Below are 15,420 nucleotides of genomic sequence, written 5' to 3'. Positions count from 1 at the left end.
AACAGCTACCTAGCTGCATAACCTACAAAATATTCACATTATTCAAGACAAACAGAAACTAACACTTGAAAAACGATAATATATGCAGATCTCTGCCAGCCTACCAAATATATTATTCAAGACAAGCAGAAATTGCAGTGAGGAGGTTAAAGAAAAACTACTAACTTTCTAGGAGAATGAGTAGTTTCTCCAGTAAAGCAACACTCAGGAAAGATGCTGTAAAAAAGATTTCGTATGGGCAGGATTCCATGATCTTTAATAAAAGTCCTTTTCGATCTTGCTGCATCCTCTGAGTCTAAAACAGCGACTGGCACATGTTAGGCACTCAATAAATCTGTTAATAAATGTGGATTCCTGGTTCCTACTCTTCACCTCGTGCCTGAGAGGCCCTCTCTACGGAACAACTGATAACCTCAAGGTCCACTTCAGGTTACAAACCCTTCTCTAACAGAGAACTCAACCCCGGTCAGTAGCTCCTTACTCTTCACACCCAAGGCGTTCTGCTCGCACCGCTATTATAGCGCATATTCCACCAGGTTATGAGAACTGTTCGCTGGCTCGTCTCCCCTCTAGACTACAAGCACCACGAAAGTTATTCGCCTCTGTATGCCCAGCGCCTGGCACAGAATCTGGGATACAGATGGACACACACAAACACTTATTAAATGCTTGTTGACTGAAATATACAAGAACTGGCGCAACTCAGCCCCAAGTAGGAGTAAACGTTAGATGCCGTACTCTGCGGCAGCCCGCCAGATGCTGAGACGCCTATAGGGACCTGGAAAATTCTCCCACCGCAGATGAGAATCAGCCCTGGCCAGCCCTGTCGGCCCACGGAAAGGGACCACCGAAGAGTCTAGAAATAAAAAAGACCTTCCTGTCCAACGCTGTGCCTCCCCTCCAAGTAAAGAGCAGTGAAACTGACAACCAAAGTGGGAAGGTACGTGTCCCAGAGCCCGGGGTTCCGACCCCCGACAACCGAATTCGGAGCCCAGGAGGAATCTTGGGACCCTTCTCTTAGGGGACCCAGACCCGGGCGAGCCCGCGGTGCCGTTGCCAGGGTGACCGCAGAAGCTGCAGAGCCCTGCTCCCCCGCCCACCCGGCTCCACTCCCCTGCGTGGCTCCTGCTACGTGGCTCTGCCGGGGCAACGGCCGCGCCAAGCTGGCTGCAGCTCTGGAGGGGCCTGGTTCACCTGTACTTCTGTCTCCGGGGGCCACTCGGTGTTGACCAACAAGTCATAGAGAATCGTCTCCTCCTCGCCCTCCGCAGCGCCTGGAACCACAGCAGGCGCTGACTCGGAGGCCGCCATGTTGGCCCGGGACCGAGCGGCTGAGGCAGGGTCACTACGGCACCTCGCAAAGGACAAGCTTCCTTAGCCGCGGCCGCTTTTGATTCGCAGGGAAGGAGGTAGAGTTGACTGGACTTGGGAAGGAAATGCTAAATTATGTATTCGTTGCCTAGAGCGCAGAAGGAGTACAAACAATGGTTTTTTAAACAAACGCTAAAAAGTTATCCAATGCAACAGATTAAGCCAATGAAAGGTATCAGAGGAATGATGCTATAGGAGCTCAGAAAAGGCGCGGAAGGCCAGAGGGTCTGAAGGGGCTTCCTGGAGAAAGTGGAGCTTGTCCTGGGTCTTTAACAACAGGTAGAATTTGAATCAAGTGGAGAAGGTTGGATAGAGCATTTCAACTGGGGGCAAATGGAGTGAGCAAAGACAAAGACAAATATCTAGTTGAAAGAGCAGGCAGCTGAATAGAACCCAAGTTAAGAAAAGGTGTGGGGCAGTAAGGTTGAAATGATAGGTTGAGGACCTCCGTGGAGGGAGCTAAAATGTCAGCCTCATTTGTTCATTCACTTGTCCATTCATTCATTGAGCAAGTGCCTTTATGTGGGAAGCCCTGTACTATAAGCAGAGCCTGTTGTAACCTGATTGAATGTACAGTGTACAAGGAATTAGCACTGTATTACATTCAAAAGAAACACAAATACTGAAGATTTCTTGCAGGAATTATATTGCATAATATCTGTCAAGATGCATTAGGCAATTAATGCAATTAAAATCCTCCACTGGGAAGCATCTAAGGGCTCCCATTTCTCTCAAAGTTCAGTGACCTCAAAGCAAGCGCTCCATCACCTGCCTGCTCCCTCTTACTCACCTCCTGCTTCCCCCCACTACCTTCAGCTACAAGTGGCTTTGCCGTTTCTGAATACACCAGACACACATCCACTTCAGGGACTTTGCATGAGTTGTGCCCTCTGCGTGGAAGATTTTCTACCAGGTATTTGTCTGGGTCTCTCCCTCGTCATCAAATTTTTGCTCAGATGTCACCTTCTCTCTGAAGCTTAACCTGACTGCTCATTTTTAAATTTGCAACCACCTTCCCCAACTCCAGATCTCCCTTACCAGCTCTATTTTTTTCCCATTAGACTTTAGATCATCACCGAAAATGCTTTATAGTTTATATTTATTATATGAGTTTATTGTCTGTCCTCAGTCAGTAAAATGTAGGTTCTACCAGAACAGAGCGCTCTACTATATACATAGATGCTATATACATCCCTGTTACATCCCCAGAGTTTATACATGTGCCTGGCACAGAGCAGAGGACAAAATATATATTATTTGTTGAATAAACAAAAAATTTCCCAAAAATAGTTGTATACATTGTATCCCCAAAGTACTTCTCTTCATAGCAGCCATGTGTTTTTATCCAATCTTTAGTTGCAGATGCAGACATCTCCTCTCCCCATCCCACCAGAGCTGACGAGTTGCACAGCCCCAGGGTAGACATCTCACATCGCATGCTGTAGAATGTAGAGAGGTAGGAGCACCATTCACTTGGAATGCAGTGTGAAGACTGGCCTCTGGAGTGGTATAGGGCCTCAGTACTGCCCCCTCCAATTTCTGCACACCAAGTTTCCTTGGCTCTTTACTCCCTTCCCTATCTCATCCTTTCTCTGATAGAAATTGGAATTGCTTTCTGCTTCATCCATTCTCCTCATCACCTCCACCTGATCAGCACAAGCACAGCCAGGAGGTGGCTGGCCAAGCTGGCAAAGGATGCTTCCTTCTCCCCTGGTATGTGAAGGGGACAACTGCAAATACATCACCAAGAATTGTTTCTACTTTTACTGTCATCACACTATGTTAATTTCTTTATCCATCCTCACCCTTACCCTATTTACCATAGTTTGTACAACAGAACAGGAAACATAAGTCCATGCCTGGCTGACCCTGGGGAGCTTATATTCTAAAGAAATAAAAAAGGAGTAGGCTACACAGCATTACTGGAAGAGTGACTGTACATTTAACTTGGAGCAATTCCTGGAAGGAAAATTCTACTCCCAGAGATGCAGATGGGCAGGTTATGCAGTCTTCTTCACCACTATTTAAAATCCAGAAGTGTTCCAGGAAAGCAAGAATGTGATGTGACCGATAAACGGGAAGAAGGTGGGGAGAATATGCATGACATGAGAAGAACTCTAAATAGAGAATATCAGACACTGGGTTTGGAAGAGAAAAAGCAGAGCAGGGATCAGAGTTCAAGTCAAAGTTCAGATGAGTCAAAAGAACAGGCTCATTTAAGACAGGTTGGGTGGCTTAAGCCAAATTGCTAATTGGTCTTATCTACAGTGACTATATAGTTAATTGTCCAAACAGACACTTTTGAGAATAAAAAGAGATAATAATTATGCTAGGAATTATGAAATAGGACTGTCCTGGGCAAACTGAGGTGATGGTCACACTAATCTTAAACAGAAGAGTGACTGATTTAATGAAGAGACCTTGGGCATTTCATAAGGACAGCCAGACTCTTCGTCATCATTCTCTTCTCCTCTCCTCCTTCGTACTTACAATGACAGCTATCATTTTTGTCCACCCAGGCCTTTTGCTTCCTCTGGAGAACTGTTCCAACTGCTATTCCTTCACCCAAGTCGTGTAATTCCTGTGGGTCTGCCAATCCCCAAACTCTGCTTCCTTGATCCAAGTCTTCCCACTCGAAGAGCTCCATTCCCCTGACTTCAAACATTGGGTTGAGAATGCTTCCCTGGGATTTCAGAGGAGGTTTTCCATGGAAGCAAAGAAAAAAGTCACATTTCTTTTTTGGATCATAGGTTTTGAAAAATACAAATTGGGGCTTGTCAGCAAGCATCTTATTCGCTTTATAGGAAAAGCCTGTCTGCAATGGTAAGAAAATGAAACCACACATTGAGAAAAACACAGGAGAGACAGAGACTTCATTTGACATTAGCATGCCCAAAGCCAGTGATGTCTGTGTGCTTCTACCTGCCTAGTTAAGTGAACCAGTGTGTTCCCCTTAAGCTAATTTGAGTTGTGTTTCAATACATTGAAACCACGCTTCACTTGACATTTCTACCAGTGAATTTTGCAGATTTAGAACCTGTAGTATATGGATCTCTGCAGTGTTGCTTCGGAGTTGTTATTAGTTAATAATACATTGATAGTATTATTACACTAATACATTGACAGTATTCATGACTTACTAAGCTCTTTTCATCCTTAGCCACTGCTGAGATGGACAGAGAGAAACTCAGGAGAGAGACTCAGATCCCCATTTCACAGATAAGAAAACTGAAACTTAGAGAAATCCAAGATCACAACAGAGCCAAAATTCAAACACAGTTCTTCAGGTCTTGATCCTGTGCTCCTTTCTTCACACCACAGCACGTCACAGGGAATATGGATGGAGCACTTAGATGGTTGAAAGTGGAAATGAACTATTTTGGATGACCAGAAGTACCAACATCTAGAATGGGAGTATTATCAACCTCTTCTCTTGGAGGAAAATTAAGTATATCTAAGAGTTTGGTTGCCATGTACTATAATGGTCATCTAACCGACTTCTTAATTTAGCTGAATGTCCAGGTCTGGCTTGAAGAGATTTTAAGTCATGAGTAAGCCATTCTAAGAGAAAAATTATGTTTTCCAAATAACTAACACAAACGGTAACTCTGTAAACTGCTTAAGGAAATAAGACTGAAATAAAAATTGAGACAATTCCAAAATAGGCTTCATAATAATAATAATAGCTACATTTTGTGTGTCTACTCCGCTCCAAGCACTGTACAGATACTTTGTTATACCTTATCTCTGCTCCTCTCTACAGTGCTTCAAGGAAAGGGTTCATATTTCTGTATATGTGGAAAGTGAGGCTTTAAATCCTTGTGACCCAAACAAGGTTACACACTGGTAGTGGTGAAGCCAGAATTGAAACACAGTTTTTGTCTAATGTTCAGATTAGTCATAGAGAAGGTACTGTGATATATACATTTTAACGAGAAGTAATCTGATGTTTTTATAAGCTTTGATGAAAGGAAGGAAAAATCCAGAAAAATTTTCCCATTTCTTTCTATCCTCATAGCATACCAAGTATGCCTCAACTAAACTAAAATAAAATTCTCATTCATATTGCTGATGGCCATAGACATTTCTACCTTATCAGACAGAAATTATTTAACAATATCTCACATAAAAGACTCATTTTTCCCCCTTTTAATTCTTCCATGTAGAGCTATCATTAACTGATAAATTCATTTTGTAGGAGCTCAGCTTTTTAGCTTCTATCAGCTAAAAAGCCCATTAAACCAAAAGCCATTAATGATTCAACATTTAACCCTTTTATGCTTCGGCATATTAGAGACCAAAGAGATTAGTGGATCATATGAAGTTGCTTCCATTTTAAATTTGAAATTGCATAATAAAATTCAAGTTGGACATTTAAACGCTACCTGTTATAGGTGTCATACATTTGTACTTGATTGAATGGTAAACTAGCTCTTTATGAAGCATATAAATTTTAATTGTAATAATAAAATAATATTGCGAGCAACTCAGGAAATTCTATTTCCTCCAGAAAGCCTGGAGAATCCCAGTCAATCCTTCCATAAATATTCTAAGACTGCCATAATATCTCTTGGCAGCCAAAGAGATGTCATAAAGTTCATGCAGGGTATTAGCTAAGAAGAAATCTCCGGCCGCTTACTTAAAGGTCATTTACTCTAATTTGCTACAAAACTCACACAGGTTATTTTCCCCCATTTTCCTCACTCACAAATCATTTAGAACAATAAACTGGGGACTAGCCTTACCAGAGGCACCAGTGACAAGTGCAAAAATGAGCAGCAAGTGCAAGAGGTGAGTGAATAAATTGGTAAAAAATACATTTGGTAAACTAATCAATTACTGATTATAAATAAGAATAGCTCTTTGGTTTTATTTTGTTTAAAAACAAAAGTAGATAACCTTAGTGTACTTTGAAACAGCAAAAAATAAGATGGACTAATGGATAGATTGAGGGTGACTAAATGAAAAGATGTGATAAAGCAAATATGGAAACATATTGATAGAATCTTGGCAGCTAGTACATGAGTGCTCGCTGTAAAATTCTGTCAACTTTGCTACATGTGAAAATGTTAATAATAAAGGTAGTGGGAATGCAAACTGGTGCAGCCACTGTGGAAAACAGTATGGAGACTTCTCAAAAAATTAAAAATAGAAATACCATATGACCCAGGTAGCTCACTACTGGGTATTCACCCAAACAACTGGAAATCAACAATTAAAAGAGACTTATGCACCCCGTGTTCATTTCAGCATTATTCACAATAGTCAAGATGTGGAAGCAACCCAAGTGCCCACTGACTGGTGAATGGATAAAGAAGATGTGGTATATATATACAATGGAATACTACTCAGCCATAAAACAGACAAAATTGTCCCATTCACAAGCACATGGATGAACCTTAATGGCATCATGTTAAGCAAAATAAGCCAGGCAGAGAAAGAGAAACACCATATGATTTCACTTATATGTGGAATATAAACAAACTTACAGACAAAGAGAATAAATTAGAGGTCACCAGGGGAAGGGGGGTAGAGAGTAGTCACAAGGGGTGAAGGGGCACACTTATATGGTGTATGGCAAACAATTATGTACAACCGAAATCTCACTATGTTATAAGCTGTTATGACCACAATTTAAAAAATTAATGAGAAACAAATAATAAAGGGAAAGGGAAAAAAAGTATATCTACCATTTTAGACAGCACAAACAGGGATATGAGAGAAAGGATTCTAATGACTAGTGAGATAAAGTCCCTTCTGATTTGGGAGCGGGATTGAGATACTAAATAACTTCAGACGTTGATAGATAAATATACTATTAATTATCTATTTTCTTGAAAAGAAAGTGATACAGTATATGTCTTCCAAACCATAGAATAGACTAAAGGAAATAAAGAAGACTATCCATGTGAGGTAAGGAAGAACAGAATAAATAAGCAAATATAAATCTGGATAAGGAGAAAAATTCTCCCATTGGAATAAGTTGGTACAATAATCATTAAGCTAAATGACACACACACTCACATATGCATCCATAGATACACTGTGCGCACACACACCATACTCTCTTCCAACCTCACTTTGTCTTATAAAGAGTAATTTCAGAAGTTTGGAATATTATTTTTCCCCTGCTCCCATCATTTGTTTTGATCACTTATAGGAAATTCTCCATCATTACATCTTCAAATATTGCCTCTATGCCCTTCTCTTTAGACACACTATGAACTTTCATAGCCTCCTATGTCACAACCTCCCTCACATACTTTATATCTCTTTCAGTTTCTGTTCTGTTTTCAGTATAATTTCTCAAATCTCTCTTCCAGTTCACTTTTCAGCTTAGTCTATGTTTAATCTTTCCATCAAGTTTTTAATATGGATTATTATATACGTCTTATTTCTAGAAGTTCTTTTTTAGTTATTCTGGTCATTGTGTTAGTTTCTTACTTCTTACTCATGTTTTCATTCCTACTTTTAGAAACACATCAAACATAATTTATATTCTCTACCTGATGTTTCTAATACCTGAAATCTTTAAAGATGTTTTTCCTGCTGGTTCTTGCTCATGGTGGCTTGTTTATAGAGTGTGTGTGTGGGTGGGTGGATGTGTGTGTGTGCACGCGCACGTCTGTGTATCTTATTGTTTGCTCGTATGCTTTGGAATCCAATCTGTGAGCAGTTTCTTGAGGCCTGGGTGAGAGGGTACCTTCCCCCCGGGAAGACTTCCCTTCACTTTTGCAAGGTTCCTGTGAGACCATGATTTACTTTAAGAATCTAAATTCTCTCAGATGTTACCAGTAATGTAAATTCAGGCCCACACTCACAAGAGGGTCAGGCCGTGGTCGCAAATTCTCAAAGGAGACTTCTATCCACTCAGATTCCAGGCTGACCAGACACGTTGATTTGCTGTCTGCTTCCATTTGATGAGATTTTATTTTAAGTATGTAGCTCTTCATGGGTCCTGATTTTATATGGGGTCATCAGTGATCCAGCTCTCCTCCCTTCACAGGCCCCGGGCTGGACCCCTGCCCCCGGCCCACCACATCTCTATCGTCAGCCCTGAAATCAGAGCTCAGTCCCCAAAGCAGCTGGCGACTTCAGTGCTTACTTCCTCTGTGGATTCTCCTGCCTGTTGCCAGGACTCAGGGTTTCCTTTACTTTCTGACAAAATCACCCATTCATTTTAAAAGTTGCAGTTCTGTTTGTATCTTTTAGTTAGCACTCTTGGGGTTCGTGGGAGTCTTTCAGGATGTCTTGTCTGACAAGCTGCCTGAAATGAAACACTCTGAACCTCCCAGAGGAAAATACAAAGGGGGAAGTCACTCTCCCCACGAACAACCATGCAGCTCAGTTGCACAGACCACAGAGAGCAGATCAGCAATGGCTCCAAAGGGAGATGGCTGGCAGCATCCAAAAGGAATGGACTTGTTTGCCAACATGAATTAGATACCTCTGGGGGTCCCCAGAAGTATTTGTAGGGAATTTTACAAATGACTGAGAGTCTTGTGTCACCAGCTGGGAGCAAGACCAGTGAAATTACAGTGTTTCCTGTTCCGATGATGACTACCGTTCATGTCCACAGACTGGGGATGCCTAGGAAGTCTCAAATAACACCAATAATTCAAAAATTTAAAAGGCAGCTCCAAAACCAAAATACTGTAATTCTCTGAGGACAGGGACAATGGCTTTTTAATCTCTGTAAACCCAGCTTGAATGTAGGCCCTGAATACATTTTTACTGAATGCATGAATTATTCATGGTTATGTTGATGCTATTATAGATTAACCCTTTTTGCTTAAAAGAAAGATTTAAAAAATCGTTTATTTTCTCCAGCAAAATAATACAAGCTCAAGGAAAATTTCTCTCAATAAACAAACCATTCATGAGCTACGATTTTTTTTTCCTACTGTTGTAGTGAAATTATGGCCAAGTCCTTCAGTTTACCCTTGAGTTTCCTCTAATGAAAAACTACAATGGAAATATTAACCAACAGAACAAGGATGCAATGAAGCTGATGAGGAATTAATAACGTGTTTTGAAAGGGCAAAGTACTAACTGAAAATGTGGAAGCTATTAAAACATCAGGATCAGACACTCTGGAAAAGCTAAATTAAACACCAAGGATTAAGGACCATTTATAGTGGAATTATTAAATGTCTCTCAATTTTAATGATTTTAGCTCTTCAGTGGAATTTAATGCAATAAACTGTTTCCTGTTGAAGTCCTTACCATTTTAGGTTTCTCTTTAGATAAAAGTATATACCCAATGTTAAACTCTTAAAGTTTTTAAAGCTTAAATTGTTAAAAAAAAATAAAAATAAAAAAATAAAGCTTACATTGTTATATTCTGATACAAACATGAGATTAATGGTTAAAAAAGAAGCTTTGCAACTTAAGCCCTGAAGGGATTAACTAAAAGAAAAATTAAGGGATTTAAGGAGGACACAAATCTTTACCAAACTTAAGTTGCCAAGTAAGAAAGGAGTTTGTGGAAGCCAAAGGTACCTCTATGCTAGAAATTGCTTTAGAATTTACATTGAACCTAAGAGAGAAAACTCAGTCGTTCTGGAGTGGGTACACATTTCTAGAACGTCATTTTTTCTACCCCCATAGATCTTGACTTGTACTGTCTTCCAGTTCCTTCTCTTGTCTCTGGCATCGACTCTAGAGTCTGGAACAAAGCCCTTGTTTTGAATCACAGCTTTGTTAGTGACTAGTTCTGTTGCCTCATACAAATTATTTAATCTCTCTGTGCCTTGGTTTCCTGATCTAAGAATGGGGTTTGGGGGGACCTAAAGTAAGGCATAGTTCTGACAAAGACTCTGTCCTTGACCAAACTCTAGCCGGGATCTTCTGAGCCATCTTCTCAACCAGGCCTCAACCTTGGCCTATTAGAAACCACAGATTCTCAGCACAAAATGATTTCATCCATTCCTAACTCCCTACGTTAAAAGACTCGAACACTAACATAGTTTCTAACAGCTCAAGATGCATCCCCAGGATGGCCCTAACCCTGTGTAAAGTGCCTGCCTGAGAAAGCTCCAGGCTGCCAGAAGAATTTACTGTTTGTTCTAGCCAACACCTGACATAGGCCCCAAACGCCCTTTCTTAGAGCATTTACTAAAAAGGGCTTACAATTGTGAATCCTTCCTCTGTCCCTTGAGATGTATATGTATCTCCTGTAACTCAGGGGTGTCTTTCTCTAGGACCTGAAAGCCATTCCTTTGAAATATAATCCTTAGGAAAGATGGGCCCTCTGTCGCCTAGTCTCTGTGGGAGGATAGAATCCTAACTTCTGTAATTGCCACATACCTGACACAGCTGGCCTAATGGGCATTTAAACTGGCCAACTGTTTGTAATTTTTCACTTCCCGGACTCTGCTCAAGACCCCACTGGTCCCCCCTCCCTACTGCCTCATTTTCCCTTTAAGATACCCGGTCACCTCTGTGCAAATGGAAGTTGAGCTCAGTTCATGCTGGACCCTCTTCCCTATTGCAGTAGTATATCACTGATTGAAATCTGTCCTGACCACCTTAACTAGTGTCCAGCTTTATCTTTGACAGCTCAAGAAGTGAGAAATAAAATTGACATATAAGAATAAAGCCATGAAATCAACATGACCAAGTTGGCGAGCCCTAAAAGAACAATCTATTCTAAAATAATCTGTCTCCATATGTGACCCAGGGAGGCCTACCTGCATCAGAACTTGTTTAAATGTACATTGCTGGGCTCCACCACAGATGTGAGCAACCAAAACTCTTGAGGGCTTGACCTAGGAATCTGCATTTGAAAGAGCTCCCCAGAGTAATTCACATCTACTTCAATTTAAAGATCAGTGGGTGGCCTAATCAATTAAGTACAAATGGGCAGCTGAAAATTTTCTCCCAAACAAGTGATTAGGGCATAGCACATATTCACTTGGCGCTAGCATTTTTTAGGCAAGATGTCTCATAAAAACTGGGGGTAGAGGGTAGAGTGGGAGGGGAGTGGGTATAGAACTCTGTCAGCTTTCAATCAGAACCAATAAATAAAAAGGGGGTCTAGGCCAAGGACCTTCCAGTCCTTCCCTAGGGGAATGGTCCCTTGTGGCGGGTAAATGCATGGAGCTTGTATGTCCCCTTCCCGTGAATCTGTGCCGGGCCTGAGGGTGAATGACTGCTCTTACATCTGAGCTCACACTTTAAGTCCTAGCGGCTTCTGTTTCCTCCCTGTTGGATTCCTGAGCTGCCATGAAGGCCAGGCTAACCTACTGGAGAGAGAGGCCTGGTGGAGACAGAGTTGGAGAGAGGGACCACACATCCCCCTCCGGCAGCAGCCCCAGCCTCTCAAAAGCCCTCCAAGAGAGCAGTCCAGGAATCTTTGTTCAAAACTTCAGTCATCTTTCTCTTGACCTTTTTCTTCCTTTGGATGTTAATACCATTTTTCTGCCTCAACATTAACATACAGTAACAAGCAGCATCTGTGTTATACCCCATCACCGTTTGGAGGAAATTTTTCAGGATCACATTTATAACGTATTGTTTAAGCCAGCGATCCTCAAACTTGAATGTAGGTATGAATTAATTTAAGCCGGTCCCAAGTGATCATCCTGACCTGAGGGCAAGTCTCTGCCTGACTAGGATTGGATTTTGGACCATGAGACATGAATCGAGGTACATATCTAGACGCCGCCATCACTGCAGACTTCCAGGTCTGGGGGGCTAATGCCCACTGCCTGAAGAGATGGGTTTTCTCTCTTTCTCCTGATCAAAACCATTCCCTTTGCCCATCTTAATTCCTTCTCCCTTCTGTGAGGCTGGGCTTAAGCTTTGAGCATCCTCATCCCTTCTGTGTCGCCCTCCTTATTGGCTACTTCTTCTCAGCCTGTAACCACATTCAGGTTTCCTTCATGATTAAATAATAAAGCCAACCCCTCATGTGACATCCATTCCTAATTTTTACCCAACGTCTCCTCACCTCATCCTCACAATAGCAGTCTACGCTCACAAAGTATTCACTTTCCATTCAGCCATTTAACCACTGCAACTTGCCTTCTAATTCCACTCCCCACCAAACTGTCCAAACATTTGTAGGAACCAGAATATGCCACCCCCAAAATAGGTCACTTTGGCATAAGGATTATTTTCAGGTGAAGGCAACTGAGAAGGAGCCAAGACAAGAAAAGGTCTTTGCCCTCCCGCTATTCGCCTAAAAGCAGGACATAAATTTGCAAAGATGCCCCCCTTCTCTCTACCATGAAGGACAGAAGTTAATTACTGGAGACAACTCTACACCCTGGTCAGCCCAGAGAGCGCACTGGAGGAATCTGCATCAGACTTTGCTACCTAGCCCTTATCTTCCATTTGTTCCCTCATATATTTACCTCCCCACAATTTGCCCCACTAGAAACTCAAAGTCCTCTTCCTTTGTCTTGTCACTATTCTAAAAGTGTATTGCTCTTTTGTTAAGATGCTGTATAAGCCCAAGTTCTAACCATCCCTTTGTTACCCATCTCTGAGTGCTCCTATGTGTGTGCATGATGCACATGTTAATTAACCGCTTTTCTCTTGCTAATCTGTCTTTCATGGGTCTTGTTTACAAGGCCCCAGGCAATGAACCTAAGATGGGTAGAGGGAAGAGATTTTTTTCCCTCCCCTGCACATTTAACACTAACAATTACTGAAACTTGTGGAACGTCTATTCTCTTGGCTTCTGTGATAACGTGCCCTTGAATTGTCCGTATAGTTCTCTGACTTCAGCTGTCTCCTCAGGACTTTCTTCCTGTTCTCTGCATTGCTCTGCCCCCATCTAGTGTTGGGGTTCTCTAGAGCCTTATTCCTACAAAAGTGGGCTCACATCAGCAGCATTCACATCACTGGGAACTTGTTAGAGATGCAGAATCTCAGGCCCCACCCCAGACCTGCTTAATCAGGATCCATATTTTAACAGAATCCCTAGGTGATTTCCATGCACAGTAAAGGGTGAGGAGCGTTTCTCCAGGACTCTGTCCTAGCTCCCTGCTCTTCTCCCACTACACCTGCTGGGTGAGCTCATCAATTCCCAGGCTCACTACCTATTTATTGATGATTCTCAAATCTGTATCTTTATCAAAGTACCTCCTCCAGGCTTCAGACTCTTATAGCCAACTATTTGCTGGTCATCTCCAGTGGAAAGTCCTGCATTCAAACTAAATTCAGCATAGCCACAATCTGCCAACCTCTGCCCCTCCTTTAAGGTTTTTCTCAATTGATGCTAACACCATTCACCCAGTTATCCATACTAGAAACTTGGGAGTTGTACTAATGCCTTTCTTTCTCTCTCATTTTCTCCACTTCCACAGTACCGTCTGTGAGGACCTGGAATTGGCCACCCCACAATATGTCTCTTTGGCATGATGATTATTTGAGGCTGGTTACTTTGCAGACAGGAAAGCAACTGAAAAGTAGAATTTACTTACCCTTTGTAAGAGACATTTCTATAGTAAAGGAAATCTCCATCTGTAAAGATATCTCCCTCTCTGTACCAGGAAGAAGGGGAGATGACCTTATCTCTAGAAATTCTTAATCAACGGGGAAGGCAAGGACTTAAATCTGTATTTGTTTATTGTGCTTGTCTGGTAACCTCCTGTAACTGACACCCCCCATCCCCAACATCCTCCTTTGTCTTTAGCTGGATATGATGGTTGAGGTGGTGGTTTCGGCCATTTTGGCGAGTTGCTCTGCTTGCCTGAGCCTCTCCCATCTATACATTGACAAATAGAAATGGCAAGCAATAGGATATATTGGAGTACATGAGGAAGCCATTTGGTTGTAAACCTTTTTTTTTTTTTTTTTGCTTTTTTCCAAAAGGGCCTGACTGTGGCTGTTGAGCACACAGTGTATATCTGCTTTAAAACATTTACTATGGCAAGAACAAATGCCCTTAAGACAAAGGTGCAACCCACCCCCCCATTGGCATTTCCTTAAGGATAAGCAGGTTTCTTTAGGCTAGGAACTGATTGCTGCACTCGCCTTTGACCACCCAGCTCACCTGTGACCACCCAGCTGGAGACAACAGACCTGCCACCCTGCTGTGTTCACCAAGACAGCAGACCTATCTGCTGTTTCCATCAATCGCTGTGCCGACAGAGCAGTCTCGTGACTATTGTAAAAGGGATGTTTCAATCCTATGTGAAACATCCTGTTTGGGGGTATATAACCACTCTGTGCACCCTGGTTCTTCAGTGCCCTTTCTTCCTTTGGGAAGAAAGGCCCCGGGCCATGGTCCTCATAAAACTTTGTTTAATTTTCTCCTGCTATTCTGTCTCACGTGAGTTAAGTTAGTTCTCTGGCCAGACGAACCCAGAGAGGGTAGAGGAAATGACTTCCTCTCCTACACTTCTCTGCCTCCACCCCCAATCAAATCCAACAAATCACCAAACATGGCCAGGTTAATGGTATTCTCACACCTGTCCTTTCCTGTCTAACTACTTTCTTTGCTCTAGTTTAAGTTTCAGCTACACCTCACATGTACTACTGCGATAGCTTGTTAATAGTGACTACACAAATCTATTCATCAAAAATCACCAGAACAAGTTATATAAAATGAAAATCTGATCCCATCACTGTCTTGCTTAAAATCTGCTTCACCCACAATAGTGGTTCTCAAGCTGTAGTCCTCAGACCAGCAGCATCAGCATCACCTGGGACTTGTGAAAAATGCAAATGATAGGTCTAACCCCAGAATCAGAAACTCAGAGAGAAGGGCTCCATATCTGAATTTTAACAAGCCCTCCAGGTGATTCTGATGCATGCTGAAGGGTGAGAACCACTGACCTACCAGATCTATAGGTAATCTGACATACACAGTCCTCCTTGATCTAGTCCAGGTCCAAACTCTTTAGCCTTATTTCTGTCCATTTTATGATTTGAACTTGACATCTGAGGAATGCAGAAATATTTGTTATTTCCAGGTGTGGTAGCCTCTCTCCAAAATGGCCCTCCAACAATTCCAGCCTCCTTGTATCCATGCCCTTGTGTAGTTCCCTCCACACTGAACAGGACTGGTCTGTGTAACCAGCAGGATATTGTGGG

At 42.1% G+C, this 15,420-nt stretch overlaps 1 protein-coding gene across 2 annotated transcripts in view; it reads right to left on the bottom strand.

The window, feature by feature from the left end:
- The window catches only part of NBAS (NBAS subunit of NRZ tethering complex), a 337,182-nt gene extending 335,862 nt beyond the window's left edge, over window positions 1–1,320 (bottom strand). The window contains exon 1 of one of the 2 annotated variants that reach the window (XM_046661718.1): window positions 1,195–1,320. In XM_046661718.1, coding sequence (XP_046517674.1) covers window positions 1,195–1,311 — 117 coding nt within the window. In that variant the 5' untranslated portion in view covers window positions 1,312–1,320. The remainder of the gene's footprint in view (window positions 1–1,194) is intronic. The other variant, XM_046661719.1, reaches the window with a different exon arrangement.
- Between the last annotated feature and the right edge of the window lie 14,100 nt (window positions 1,321–15,420).

The sequence above is a fragment of the Equus quagga genome, chromosome 5, assembly GCF_021613505.1.
Source record: "Equus quagga isolate Etosha38 chromosome 5, UCLA_HA_Equagga_1.0, whole genome shotgun sequence".
NCBI classification, from domain to species: Eukaryota; Metazoa; Chordata; class Mammalia; order Perissodactyla; family Equidae; genus Equus; species Equus quagga.
This window is presented reverse-complemented; position numbering and strand designations above follow the sequence as displayed.